This window comes from Nicotiana sylvestris, chromosome 9 (genome assembly GCF_000393655.2).
Source record: "Nicotiana sylvestris chromosome 9, ASM39365v2, whole genome shotgun sequence".
NCBI lineage: Eukaryota > Viridiplantae > Streptophyta > Magnoliopsida > Solanales > Solanaceae > Nicotiana > Nicotiana sylvestris.
Window position 1 is genome coordinate 120456846 of NC_091065.1, and position 14765 is coordinate 120471610.

Consider the following 14765-nt stretch of genomic DNA (forward strand, 5'->3'; position numbering starts at 1 on the left):
ATATTCTGGTTTACCTGGAATACGCTTAAGCTTTCATTCAACAACCGTCCCGTGGTTAAACTGCTGCAGTGCAGCCATGTACCTAGGGAGATCTGCAAATGACTTATCCCAGTTACCATAGACTATTTCAAACACTCTTTTCCGCCCGAGATATGCCTTTCTTTTAGTAATTGTATGGCCATATTCCTGGTGGACTGCTGTAATGCACTCTTTGATTTTATACCTTATGGTTGCTTCGATGTGTGGAATAAGAACAAGAGAAATCAAGTCAATATCCAAGTTGAAATGATTCCCGTTGAATGTATCCATTTCGCATGTGTGGGTGGGAATGTATTTACCCACTTTCCACAGACCTGTCTTCTTCTTCATCACACACAACATCCAATGACATGGCCAAAACCACCTGCGACAAACAACTTTGTATACAACCGGACTTGACTCACATACCGTCATCTCACGACACTCTTTTACGTTGTGCATTTTACAAGACCTGCTTAGGCGCGCTTTATCAGGAAAAAGCATGCCATTTGCCAGCACTGTTGGTCTAGACTCATCCCACATTGCTGTCCGAATTTCATCAAAGTCCCTTGTTAGAGCTTCCACATCCGGCATGTTTGGAAAGTTATCAAGGTAAGGAACCTCCCTTGAATGAAACGGCACTTGGGACTCATGCACTCTTAGTCTAGGGGGGTGGAGCATACTCTCTCGTCAAATAAGGTCCTTCCTTCTCATCCTCCTCATCACCATCCTCACGATGAAAGGGTGTATCGTCTCCAGATTCATCAGCATTGTTGTCGTAATCACTGTTCTCTTCCTCACTCTGTGCATCTGTCAGATCCCGATTTAATACGTCGTCTTCGGGCAATTGAGTGAGTACATTTGCTTCAACTTGCTCGTTTTCACTGCATAATCAACAAATTAATAAGATGCTAAATTTACAAATTACTTTTCATATAGCCGTATCACTTCACTTACAAGTCGTAATGTGATGAAATTCCATGATGGACATTTTCATGTAGGTGATAGCTCTCGGATGGACCACTTTGAGCCAACACACCAAAACTATGCTCGGGTTCATTATTTATAAAACTCATATCCGGCCTGTACCCCCTGTTAAATATATGAGCTTTAATACAAATTGAATACAACAAAATTGTACATCGTACCACAAAGGAAAATTGAAGCTTACCACTCATCTTGTGAATTATGTAAAGCAGACGGGGATAAGTTTAAATCAAGGAAAACTCTTTCATCAGGAACATGTCCGGCAAAAACTCCTCCAGAATAGCCAGCCGATGACTGGGTGTTATTCGGAACATGTCCGGCCACCTCATTGTTTGGAACATCTTCGACCTTGACGTACATATCCAACATATTTATTACAAGATATTCCCGGTATTCATCCAGAGTCCTCAGAAAATCCCGTAAAGTTTCATCATCGTAGATGTTTAACTCCGAGTAAAAAGCAGCCCCTTGCAGAGTGACGGAATACGGATATCTTCCAATTACTTTAAGTATCACTGAACGTTTCCTCTTTCCCTTTTTTTTGCATAACAACGATATCAATTTATCGTACTCTAGTGTAAGTGGTAATTTAACATAACCCTGTGGAGATAAACTATATCTCACAGAGTTATTCTCCGTCACAACCTCCCCCCCCCCCCAATATAATGAAACTCTTATTCTACGCTCTTCAGACATTGCGAAAAAATGCTTCAGAGTTTAACAATAAGAAAATATTGAAGAGAATTAGAATTGTATGTGAACGATTTTTCCAAATACTCTGACCACTTTATATAGGAAATGGCTAGTCCGGGAGGTAAATTTTTTTGGATATATAGCGTTTTCTAAACACACGCTATACATTGAAATAATTGTGATTGTCAGTTCACTTATTGGTGGGACAAAAATTAGAGGATATCGTTTTCTGTTTGTGCGCTATACATATAGCGTGTAACAACAACACGCTATACTTAACGGCAGACGTTACCGTTAATATATAGCGTGTTGTTGTTGCACACTATATATAGAAATATCGTTTTTCTTAATACACTTATTTGTGTGTTTTGAGTCCAAACACACATTATTTAGGTTCCAGACTCCTTATTTGGATCTTGAAGATAATCATTTCAAGGAAAATCTTCGAAAAAGTAAATTTAGCAGCATTTTTTAATGTGCAAAATTGAAATTTCCAGTAGCATCTGCAACACTTATGGAATTGATCAGTTATCACATGGATTGACTTTTACCCGTCATGTGACGAAGAGGAGGTTGATTTGAATTTCCTAATTATATTTTTCACTTCCTCCCAACAGGTGAAGGAGAATCTTGGTGCAACAGAAAAGTTATTTCGATGCGATTTATAAGTCACGAGTTCGAACGGTAAAAATAGTTATTAATACTTGTATTATGGTAGGCTCTCTGTATCACAAAGCCATGTATATATACGGAATACTTTGTGCACCGGATTTCCTTTTACTTTCACTTCCCAATGGCCTTCTTCAAGAAATGACCCTAATACATGTGAAGGCAATGTAGATAGACACCAAACTCTCTGATTTAAGTTTATGTTAAACAGAACAATTAAGAGGGTTGGAATTTATTGATTGACCCCCCACCCCGCACCCCCACCCCAAAAAAAATTAGAAGTATTATTCATCAAGCATAAGATTCTCTTTTTGTTCGTTATTTTCGAGAGTAATGTTCATTAGTATTAATTTAGACCTTATCCTGTTCTAGTTTTCTTGAAATACACAGAAATATCATTGCATGAAATTATGCTATGTCAGTTTCAAGATCCAATGGAACAATTGCTTAGCTAGAAAAATATCCTCATATAATTAAAAACACCCGTGATTAAAACTTGAAAGTTACTCCATCTTTAGTTGCCCCTTAACTTTTTCAGCAAAAAAAAAAAAATACTAATTTTTTGTCCTTCTAAAATTCTTGTATACTATTGTTTTGGATATAGCCCACTAAATATTAAGGAGGTGCTCTTTTTAATGCTCTTTAGATTAATGTTGTATTCAATCTTGGTTAAATTCTAAAAAACGAGTACATAGCATTTAAATTCCTAATCACCGCAAAATCCATATAAACTCACACCTCCTTGAACATTTATATTTCCTCTAATTATTTTCTAATATTCTCCTACAAGTCTTCCATCGGAAAAGACTTCTTGAACGAGCAAAAGAACTTAGGATTGTCGACTCTTCCTCAAAGATTGGGAGGAATCGATGTCGGTCGATAGCATAAAAACACTTTTTGGTATTGAATTTCAAAAACCAACGAGAGGTTTACCACTCTTCTTTTATTCGTCTTAGGACGGAGTGAAAACTCAAGCGGAAGTGTAATGTGTCTGGAAACTCGAGATTATAAATGAATTCGAGTACCATTCTAACATCCTCTTTCATGTTCTTTCTATAGGTTGAATTACTATGAGCGGGTTGTTCTCTTCAAGAAATTCATCTTTAATTGTTGTTATCTAAGTTGACATTGTGGAAGAAGATTTTGAGGTCATCATAAATATCACTATTTATCATGCTTTTATTTTCTTACATTGAATGGAAAGCATACTCTCTAAAAAGTCCAACAATGAAATCATTTGAAACAGACATTGATCACACAAATATTAGTTAGGCCTTTTGGTTGCAATCGTAAGAAGACTATCATGCGTAATAAATCTAACAACTACATTTGATTAAAACACCTCCAACTAAATTATTCTTTGTATTAGCTTCAAATTAACAAATTAACAAAAAAAAAAAAAGTTAAACAAATATCTTAGTCTAGTCTGCTCTACCTTCTAATAAAATTAATATAATTATTACGGTTGTTTACCTAGTCCTTACCAAATCAACTCTAATAGTTCAGTACGTGTAAGTTTCTTCAGCTAAACAAGAAAAATTATATGATATGCAAGAAGTATACCAATCTTGATTACAACACTAACACATATATAAATAGAACTTGAATATTAAAATTTCTGGTTGTTGAAATCCTTGTCAATTAAAAAAATTCGATCGACTCATTTATTGGGGGTGTGGAAAGTCAGGAGAAAGGAAAGGAAATGGCCGAGAATCAAAATTTAGCTATAACACCTCTTTCATAAAACCAAAAGGGATAATTTTTTATAAATAATTAAAAAAAAAACAATATCTCAGTGTAATTTTGCTCTGTCATTTGACATAAAATCAAGTAAATGTAAGGGCAAAGTGGCCTCCCTGATTAATATTTTCTAGTAATTTGTTGAGGAATGTATAATTATTAGCCGCTCCAAAAAATAATAGCCAACATAATATATATTTTTTGTATTTATATTTATTATATGCATATTTTATATATTTTTTGGTTAACGAATGTAATTTATTTTGGCCGACTGGCCAATTTTGTATTTTGCCCTTATTTATAACTCATTAAGGTTTTCAACAGTAAAATGAACTAAATTCTATTTGAAATCAGGGGATATTTAAGCATTAGACCGAAATTTGAACGCAAAGTGTGTGTAATTAGTCCCCGAAACTATTTTCAATAAAAAATCATCTAGCAAAGTAAATTTGTCACTTAATCTTTCATAAATTGCTCGTTGATATATATATATATATGCAAAAGTTGGTGTAGTCGCTGGCCAGCAATTTGAAGCATATACATACCAAACATCTACCTAAGAAAAGGGATTATGCATGAAAGAATAAGGTTTATAAGGTATCAATCATTTTGGAGAATATTATTGAAGATTAATCAAGCCATTTGATTAAACACTAAAAGCCACATATTATTGAAGTGGTTAAGGAGTTGCGTTTGCCTCTAAGTTCTGGCTCCAGCTACTTATGAGAAAAATTATGATAATTTAACAACTTAAATTTTATTTTGATAAATACTAGCTAGTAAGTTTTTTTTTTTTAAATGATAGGAATATTATGGAACTGACTCCTTCCAACTCCATGGATTCTTATCTAGAAAAGATTGCATACCTAATTCTTCTAATAATTTTTAATTAACCTCTACGATTCGATAGCCTCAGCATATGGTTCTCGGAATAATCGTTGCCTAATTATCAATAAAGCCATCTAATTTTTGCATTTGTTAACAAATCTTACAATCTTGTCAATAATTTGTACCTTAATTGTTGTACGTCTGTTGAGAATCTGATTTGATCCTTTTAAGTGTTAAAATTCTTCTTCGATGACCCAATATAAAAAAAATGTTTTTAGGTCTTTTCAAATATAAAAATACGTCAGAAAATTTTTCTTAAGATAAACAAGCTTAAGGCATTTGGGTTGTACTTTAGTTAATGTAGCTACTTTTGTTAGCAAACAAATACAGTTGCGATAAAAGGGATTAATTTTGATTGCAAAAGCTATAATTTATAAAATTTAAAAAGCCTACACAAAACTACAAGGGTGTGAATTATTCTCTTCTAGAACAATTAAATGAAGAAAACGTTATTTTCTAATAATAAACCTAAATATAGTATTGCTAGATATTAACATTGCCACCACAACACCATTTTATAGAATTAGAGAATATATAGGAAATAATTGGAGATCATTGTGACTGCTAGCTTTCAAAAGAAATTTAGTTCGAAGGGCACTTTTTTCAATTTATATTATTTTAAAAGGAATAATACTGCACGTCCAACGCACGAGTCCACCAATGAGTAAGGATAAATAACTTATGAAAAAGAAAATACTAGAGAAAATATTCTTGCACAGAAGAACTATAAGTAATTTCTTTTTTGTTAATCGCATGCACAATGTTGTTTCCCTCGACTGAGCTACTACTCATGTAAAATACACCCAAATAGCTTGGGAATCAGAATCTGTTTTTTTTTTTAAAATTGTTTATAGTTTGAATCCAGAATGTAAAAGACTGTTTTATCAGACATATAAAAGGAAATTAATTATTGAATTTTGTTAACATAACTTAGAGAAATTGAGACTTGAGACTTGAGAGCAAAGAGTATAATTTATTTTTCCCTAGTAATTTTTTTCAAAGTTCATAGAAAATTTACAATTGTTTAAATAAAGAAAAAAGTAACTCAACGCCAACAAAGGTATATAGAAAACATTTATGGGGCAATTCCATGACTAGTAATCCAACTTTCAATTACATGCATCAAAGTTATAAAACTAATTTTCTAATAGGAGAAATAACTCAATTATGTTTATGTATCACAAAAAATAAAAAATAAAAAAGGCATAAAATGGTCAATCTGATCCAAGAAAATGAGAATAAGCTGCCAATGTATAACTTTGGCATGTAAATTTAGCCATGTTGTAATAACTAACATATATATACCCACGTAGCATAACTAAATTGTTTTATTTTAAATGAACGAAAGAGAAAACAGTCCTAATTATTAATTTTGAGAAATCTGCAATCTTTTTTAGTAAGAATACTATGGAGGAGGAAAAAGTTATAATATGCTCTTTTTTGAATAATATATGAATGTGTGAAAGGGTGATGTATTTAGAATTGCCTGCTATTGTGGGAAGATCTAAAAAAGAAATATCGGCTTTTATAAAGGATAGAATTTTATCTAAAATAAAGGGTTGGAAAGGAAAGTTTTTAAGTCAAGCAGGGAAGGAAGTTTTATTAAAGTCTGTTTTAGCTAATATTCCCTCATATGCTATGTCTTGTTTTCAGATACCCGATGAGCTATGTAAGAAAATCACTAGTTTATTTTCAAACTTTTGGTGGGGCACGAATGATGATAAAAGATAAAGATGCATTTTGAAAAGTGGGAAAAACTATGTAAACCAAAATTTAATGGGGGATTAGGCTTTCGAGATCTTAAGGCTTTTAATATGGCTCTTTTAACCAAACTAGCATGTCGAATTCAGACTGAACCGGATTTGTTAGTTTCTCAAGTCCTTAAAGGTAAATATTTTCCTAAGGAATCTTTCTTACAGGCACCGACCAATAGATATACATTTTGGGTATGGAAAAATATTTTATGGGGGCGAGATCTATTAAGTAGAGGTGTTAGATGGAATGTTTCAAATGGTAAATCTGTAAGAGTATGGAGAGATCCATGGCTGACACGAGATAGCTCCTTTAACCCCTTAAGTATGATGAGTGGTACTACGACAAATATGAAAGTATCAGAACTTATTGATGACAGTACTAACACATGGAATATGCAGATTTTGAATACGTTATTTAGTGAAGATGATGTCGAATCTATTTTAACTATTCCACTTTCTTCCGTAAAGGGAAATGATCGACTAATTTGGCATTTTACTAATTCAGGTAAATACAAAGTAAAGTTTGGGTATTATTTGGCGAATTGCTCCTCACAAATGATAGAAGTTCGGCTAATCGTGTGAAAAGTAGTTCTCATGTGTTCCCGAAATTCTTTTGAACCATTTATGGTCTTTAAATATTAAAAACAAGCTCAAACATTTCTTAAGGAAGTGTGTCTAAAATACATTGTCTGTTAAAAATATTATTAAAAAAAGAATTCACTCTATGGATGACATCTGTCCTATTTGTGGGATGGAACCTAAAACTTTAGAGCACATGTTCTTTCAATGTCCTAGATCAATTTATGTGTGGAAAATGAGTCTGATTTGTTGTCCAAATTTGCATCTGATCTCTGATTTTGCTACATGGTGGCATAAGCTAGTGATCACGCCCAACTATGCCTTATAAAAAGGACAATACGATCGTTGCAAATATAATCCGGTTTACAAGTCCGGAGTCGAATTCCACAGAGAACTAAGGCTTAGCTACAGCTGTTCACTATCACAAAGAATACAAGTTCGAACAATTCCTAAGTTATAAATATTAAGATTCTTATATCTAATTAACTAAATAATTAAATTAGTAGATTAACAACTAAAAATACTACGGGTTGGAGAAAATATTAAGGAGGTCTAGAGTTATGATTTCCCCAATTGTCGGAATCCTTCCCGCTATGTCTTCTATAATTTCGCCTAAGTATTCTCTACCGATCATGAGCGCTCTGCGTGTTGTAATTCTCTCCCGAGTAATTACGACAATTTACTAGACATACTTTCCCGAGTTACGCTAGCTGGCTTTAATTATAGCTCACTTAGATCGCACCCAAGGTTTCGTTATCCGTAATCCCACCTTTAAACCCTTGGTTATTGATTCCTCACATACGTCGGGAGTGATGTTGTTCAACAACTTCCTAAATATGCACTCTCTCCGAAGTAATACATACTAAATAGGCACAGCTAATTGAGAGCTCTTCAACCAACCACAATATAAATGTAGTTGAACAAATAGAGAAAAGTTATGACTCAATTATATAAAAACATAACAAGAATTTATCCTACAAAAGGTTCTATCAAAACTCTAGATAACAAATTAGTTATTCATAATAGTATGTAAAACTACAATACTAAAAGTCATAACCAACAATGAAAAATAGGAAGAGGAAGGAAAAACTCGTAGAAGAATTCCCCGCCTTGCTCCTATTGTGTCTCTGCCTCCTTAGGTCAAATCTGTATAAAAAATTGGTCTCCTCCGCATCCTTAGGTCTAAAATTATGTCAAAAGTGTGTCCCACCCTTAAAATATCATTTTTTCATGTATATATACCAATTAGGGTCGGTCCCAAACAATTAAACCTTTTCCTACGCGAAAAAGGACAATTTTTCACGTCTGGACAGTCGCGGCCACGGTCAACCGCGGTACGGGCGCGGTACATTGCAAGGCTACTGTTTCTGTCCGCGTCAGGTCTGTAGTCGCGATTTTGAACACATTTTTCACCCTGTTTCGTTCGGAATGTGGAAAAACGTAAAACATGAAAGTTGTATCTCTTTGAGTTAGCTTTCCAACCATATATTATGAAGCCCAAATGGAGTTCTGAGCAAAAGGTTATGTTTATTTTACTAGATAGTGCGCAATATGCCTACTCAATTCTTCGTTTTATTGCTCTATCATCTGTCGATCCCCGAATACGATACCGGCTTAATTTCTTGGGCTTTTACTCAGACTTCAAAGCTCTAAATCACTTGAATTCATTCCATAACATCTACATAGCTCGGAATCACTCCTACAAGGCATAAAACACACAATTAGTGCAAGACACTAGCGTTTAAAACTCGAACTCAATTAAAGTGCGGTAAATTTGAGTGTAATAAGCGACTAAAATACGTAATTATATAGCCTATCATCAACACCCCACACTTAAACCATTGATCGTCCTCGAGCAATCAAACTGTAGTTTTTTTTATAGACACGACATTTTTAAACAATTCTCCTAACTTATCACACCAAGAGTATTTAAAATAGACTAAGCACAAAAGTGTAACATCTTCACCTCAAGATTTGACTCACAAATACCATGCATTATTCACAACTCACCCACTTACTCTAACATAGAGGTCACTGACATTACCTTTCCTTCATGAATCAAGTGCCCTCACACAACAAAAGAGAGTAGTTCCACACAATAAAATTTAAGAACACTTAGGAACTCAAGATAGAAAGAATTCACTCACTCTCAGAAATAACATTCATATGCCACAAAAGATGCACCATAAGATTGCCCGTAGTGTACTACTCCACTAATCGAGCTTATTCAATCTAGGATTAATTAGGACTTTATTTGGTTGTAATGTAGGCTATGGGACGGGTAGGATACATTTAGATATAAGAGTGACTACACCTCCCTAAACACTTTAATACATATACTTTAACATTCAAACCTCATACTTATGTCAAACCAAACTCCACTTTCACATCAATGTATATTATCTCATACTTCTTTAAGCACAATTACATCAAGAGTCACCACTTATTAAGGAATACTTTTCTCACAGCAATACAACTATTTTTTTTTTCAATTCAAGTGGCTCTTACTTGTTCAAAACAGTGCACATTTCTCCTGATTTCATTAGTTCCACCCAAAAGCCAAACCAACCACCCCACACTTTAACTTTTATATCATTCATAACAATTCAAGTGCTCATGAGAGGTTAGAATGTTCGAATAGATGTTTAATTCAAACAAAAGGGTAAGGCTTGTAATGTAGTTGTCAAAGAAACAGGATTACAGGCTCAAAGGGGTTAACTATGATACATAACAATTAGGTGGGTAAAATATACATATCTGGCTCAACAAAGAAATGCCTATATCACTTCCAAGACGGAACAAAACTACTATTTCGATTTGCAAACACACGGGGCAAGTTCTAGACATCAAATGCAATGCACTGAATAACGCAAAACCTTACACAAACATGGCACATAACTCACTCAGGATTGGATTCATAGACACTCTAGTCAAAGCAGTTAAGAAAAGTTAAGATCATACAATTTAAGGAACTTATACAAGAGTCAAAAACTGAGCCTAAGCGTCACAACCAAAGTACTCACTATTCTCAAGGCATAACAAAGTCAAGAGATATTGCTTCAATTCAAAACACAACACAATGACTCCTACTCCTAAAAAAAAACTAACTATACCTGGTTCAAACAAAACCCTTGGAAAAGAACCGTGGTTTAAAGAAAAACTAAGGGGTAATTGCTATACTACCTAACAAAAGAAAATCTTTTTTGTTTTTTTTCTTTAGACTTAAATTCCTCAAGAAAATTTTCTAATAGATCCATCGTCGGGAAAAGTCCAATCTTTTAAAAAAATATTATTTAATTAAACTAGCACAACTAAAATAGCATAGAAAGTCACCCAGACAATCTCCTCACCCCACACTTAAAATTTTGCATTGTCCCCAATGCAAACCATACTAAAAAGAGGGTAAAAGAAGCTCTATGTTAGGTCAAAGGCCGAAGCACTAGCAGCTCATGGGATACTCAGACTTCTCCCAGGCTTGGTCCTTCGTGCGGGTACCTCACACTTAGTTCCAACCATCTGCTTCGTTGTTGCATCCTTCCAATAGCTTTAGTTTCCATGCTCCTAGAAAATTAAAAATCGGCACTACAAAAATAATACAATAAAAAATTAAAAATAAATAAATAAAAGAAAGCAGTAAAGCTGGGTTGCCTCCCAACAAGAGCTTGATTTAACGTCGCAGCACGACGTGAATCACTTTCTGCCTCCACTTTGAACTTATGAATCGAACCCCAAGTTTTGATTCTGCTCTATGATTATGCTCCTGGGGTGGTGGAATGAATCTGACTGGCCCAACAAAATAATATAGTATTCTGCATTTCTTGGCCTTTGGATGAGGTGTGTGATCCCGACTTTCTCGCAAGAAGAATTCCATAATGTAAGCACCTTGTTCCTTACTCCTTGACTCCTCAAATGGCTCGAACGACTCTATTTCCATATCATCATCTAAACACAATATGGAAAAATGCTTGGAGTGAGGCCCAATGCGCTCAACTACATGAACATTGAGACTGTCTACCTTCTCAATACTAATGACAATAGAGTCAACTAAATATGCATCCTCAATATCCTTGGTTGACTCTAGTATCTCTTCTACAACATCGACATCCTCAAAATCTAGTGCGATTGATTGTTGGTGTTCTACTCTGGCCTCCTCCTCTAGCTCATCCTCATATTTTTTTAAATCTTCCAGTATAATGGCAATTTCTGCAGCCAATTCATGCTCATACTGGCTACTATCCACAATGTCAACTTGTTGCGCTTTACAAGGTTCAATTAATTTTATCGTTTGAGCCTCCAAGTTGTGAATACTTGCCCCTTGCCTTTGTACCCGCAGTTGTATTTCATCATATTGTTCCATAAGGCATTTTAGCATATACTCGATCTCTTTCAGGTCCTCATACCTAGGTTCTTTGTTCCTATTAACTTCACAAGAAAAAGAAGAACCATCAAAGTAAGGGGTTGGGGGAAGATAAGAAATATAAGCACAACCATGAAAGTGACCATCTTGACCACCACACATATCACACACATTCCACACATAAGATTGAGTTGGTGCACATAACTCGCTCTCGGAAATATTTTGATAATTTTGCCCTACGTGGTTTCCTCCACAATATGCATAATGAGGATCAAAAGTAGAATTACCAACATCAAAACTCTCATCATTCCAAGATACCATGTTCTTTTTTAAAAAAAAAATTAACAAGTAAAAAAATAAAAATAAAAAGTAAATACAAGAAAGCAAAAATAACAGTTCAAACTTGCAACCTAGAAATATGTACACCTACAGCTACACCGTTAGTTCCCCGGCAACGGCACCAAAATTTGATCACGCCCAACTATGCCTTATAAAAAGGACAATGCGGTCGTTACAAATATAATCCGGTTTACAAGTCCGGAGTCGAATCTCACAGATAAGGCTTAGCTACAACTGTTCACTATCGCCAAGAATACAAGTTCGAACAATTCCTAAGTTATAAATATTAAGATTCTTATATCAAATTAACTAAATAATTAAATTAGTAGATTAACAATTAAAAATACTACGGGTTGGAGAAAAGATTAAGGAGGTCTAGAGTTATGATTTCCCCATTTGTCGGAATCCTTCCCGCTATGTCTTCTATAATTTCGCCTAAGTATTCTCTACCGATCATGAGCGCTCTGCGTGTTGTAATTCTCTCCCGAGTAATTACGACAATTTACTAGACATACTCTCCCGAGTTACGCTAGCTGGCTTTAATTACAGCTCACTTAGATCGCACCCAAGGTTTCGTTATCCATAATCCCACCTTTAAATCCTTGGTTATTGATTCCTCACATACGTCGGGAGTGATGTTGTTCAACAACTACCTAAATATGCACTCTCTCCCGAGTAATACATACTAAATAGGCACAGATAATTGAGAGCTCTTCAACCAACCACAATATAAACGTAGTTGAACAAATAGAGAAAAGCTACGGCTCAATTATATAAAAACATAACAAGAATTTATCCTACAAAAGGTTCTATCAAAACTCTAGATAACAAATTAGCTATTCATAATAGTATGTAAAACTACAATACTAAAAGTCATAACCAACAATGAAAAATAGGAAGAGGAAGGAAAAACTCGTAGAAGGATTTCCCGCCTTGCTCCTATTGTGTCTCTGCCTCCTTAGGTCGAATCTGTATCAAAAATTGGTCTCCTTCGCCTCCTTAGGTCTAAAATTATGTCAAAAGTGTGTCCCGACCCTTAAAATACCGTTTTTCCATGTATATATACCAAGTAGGGTCGGGCCCAAATAATTATACCTTTTCCTACGCGAAAAAGGATAGTTTTTCACGTCTGGACAGCCACGGCCGCGGTCAACCGCGGTACGGGCACGGTACATTGCAAGGCTACTGCTTCTGTCCGCGTCAGGTTCGCAGCCGCAGTTTCGACTGCATTTTTCGCCCTGTTCTGTTTAAAATTTGGAAAAACGTAAAACATCAAAATTATATTCCTTTGAGTTAGCTTTCCGACCATATATTATGAAGCCCAAATAGAGTTCTGAGCGAAAAGTTATGTACATTTTACTAGATAGTGCGCAATATGCCTACTCAATTCTTCGTTTTGTTGCTCTATCATCCGTCGATCCCCGAATACGATCCCGGCTTAATTTATTGGGCTTTTACTCAGACTTCAAAGCTCCAAATCACTTGAATTCATTCCATAACATTTACATAGCTCGGAATCACTCCTACATGGCATAAAACACACAATTAGTGCAAGACACTAGCGATTAAAACTCGAACTCAATTAAAGTGCAGTAATTTTGAGTGTAATAAGCGACTAAAATACGTAATTATATAGCCTATCATCAATTAGTGTTAGACACTAAAAGATTCTCGAAAACTAATACCTTATTGCAACTAGTATTTTTTCTATGGATGATTTGGAAGGGTAGGAATGAGTATATTTTTAATTCGGTGATATGGAATGAAAATGAGATTTTATCTAAAGCATTATTTGAGTTTAATAAATTTACAATTGCAAAGGAACATGTTAACACTATGAGTGATACTTCTACTAATCCACCATTACTAACTCTTTCTTCAGAAAAAGTGTTGCTTTATGTGGATGCAGGTCTGGATCCAAAGACTTGCAAAGCGAGTATTGGAATGGTAGCCTTAAAGGCTAATGGTGACGTGCTTTATACCTATGGTAGTCCAATTCCTTTTGTTGGAAAAGCCATAATAGCTGAAGCGTGCGCAATAAAAAAAGCAATTCAACTGGCGGTGAAGTATGACCGGAAGAATATAGATATCTTATCTGATTCCTTAATAATGGTTCAAATGCTTAATGAAAGCAGAGGTCCTTCATGGGAGGTTAATACTCTTTGCGAAGATATTTGGGCACTTCAGCAACATTTGAGTGATATATCTTTTAAATATCTAAGTAGAGGATTCAATACTTGTAATCATAAGTTAGCCAAATTTTCTTTCGCGCTAGTTAGTGAAGTCTCTTAGTTTGACAACTTTCCTGTTTGGATTGTCAACGAGGCTTCATCTGATTTTGTACCATTGATTATTGGGTTTGACTAATGCATGCTTTGTTTCCCCGGAAAAAAAAAAAGAAGAGAAAACTGTCCTAAGCTTGGATTGCTACTTCTACAAGATATTGCAATCTTTCAATCATGGAAATAATAAAAACTCTTTACGTCGTTACATAATAACATTTAAATTTTCTTTCAGTTTAAGCAAATTTTGCGAAAAGAGAAACGTACAAGAAAAAGAACTACTACTAAGTAACGCAAAGAATATTTGAAATTTACTCCAACTTCCATTGCAATTCGGTCCAAAAACGCAGCATAATCTATATCTTTACAATTTCATTGGAGATTGAGAGCTTCTTTAATGGATCTTCATGATTTTGAGTCATAATTTCTCAAATATATAAATTTATTTTGCTTGAACAC

At 34.7% G+C, this 14765-nt stretch overlaps 1 protein-coding gene across 1 annotated transcript; it reads left to right on the forward strand.

The window, feature by feature from the left end:
* The first annotated feature begins 13860 nt into the window (after window positions 1-13860).
* On the forward strand, window positions 13861-14316 carry LOC104227847 (uncharacterized). Its single transcript, XM_009780195.1, has one exon. It carries the CDS (start codon window positions 13861-13863, stop codon window positions 14314-14316), a length of 456 nt encoding a protein of 151 aa, XP_009778497.1.
* The last annotated feature ends 449 nt before the right edge of the window (window positions 14317-14765 follow it).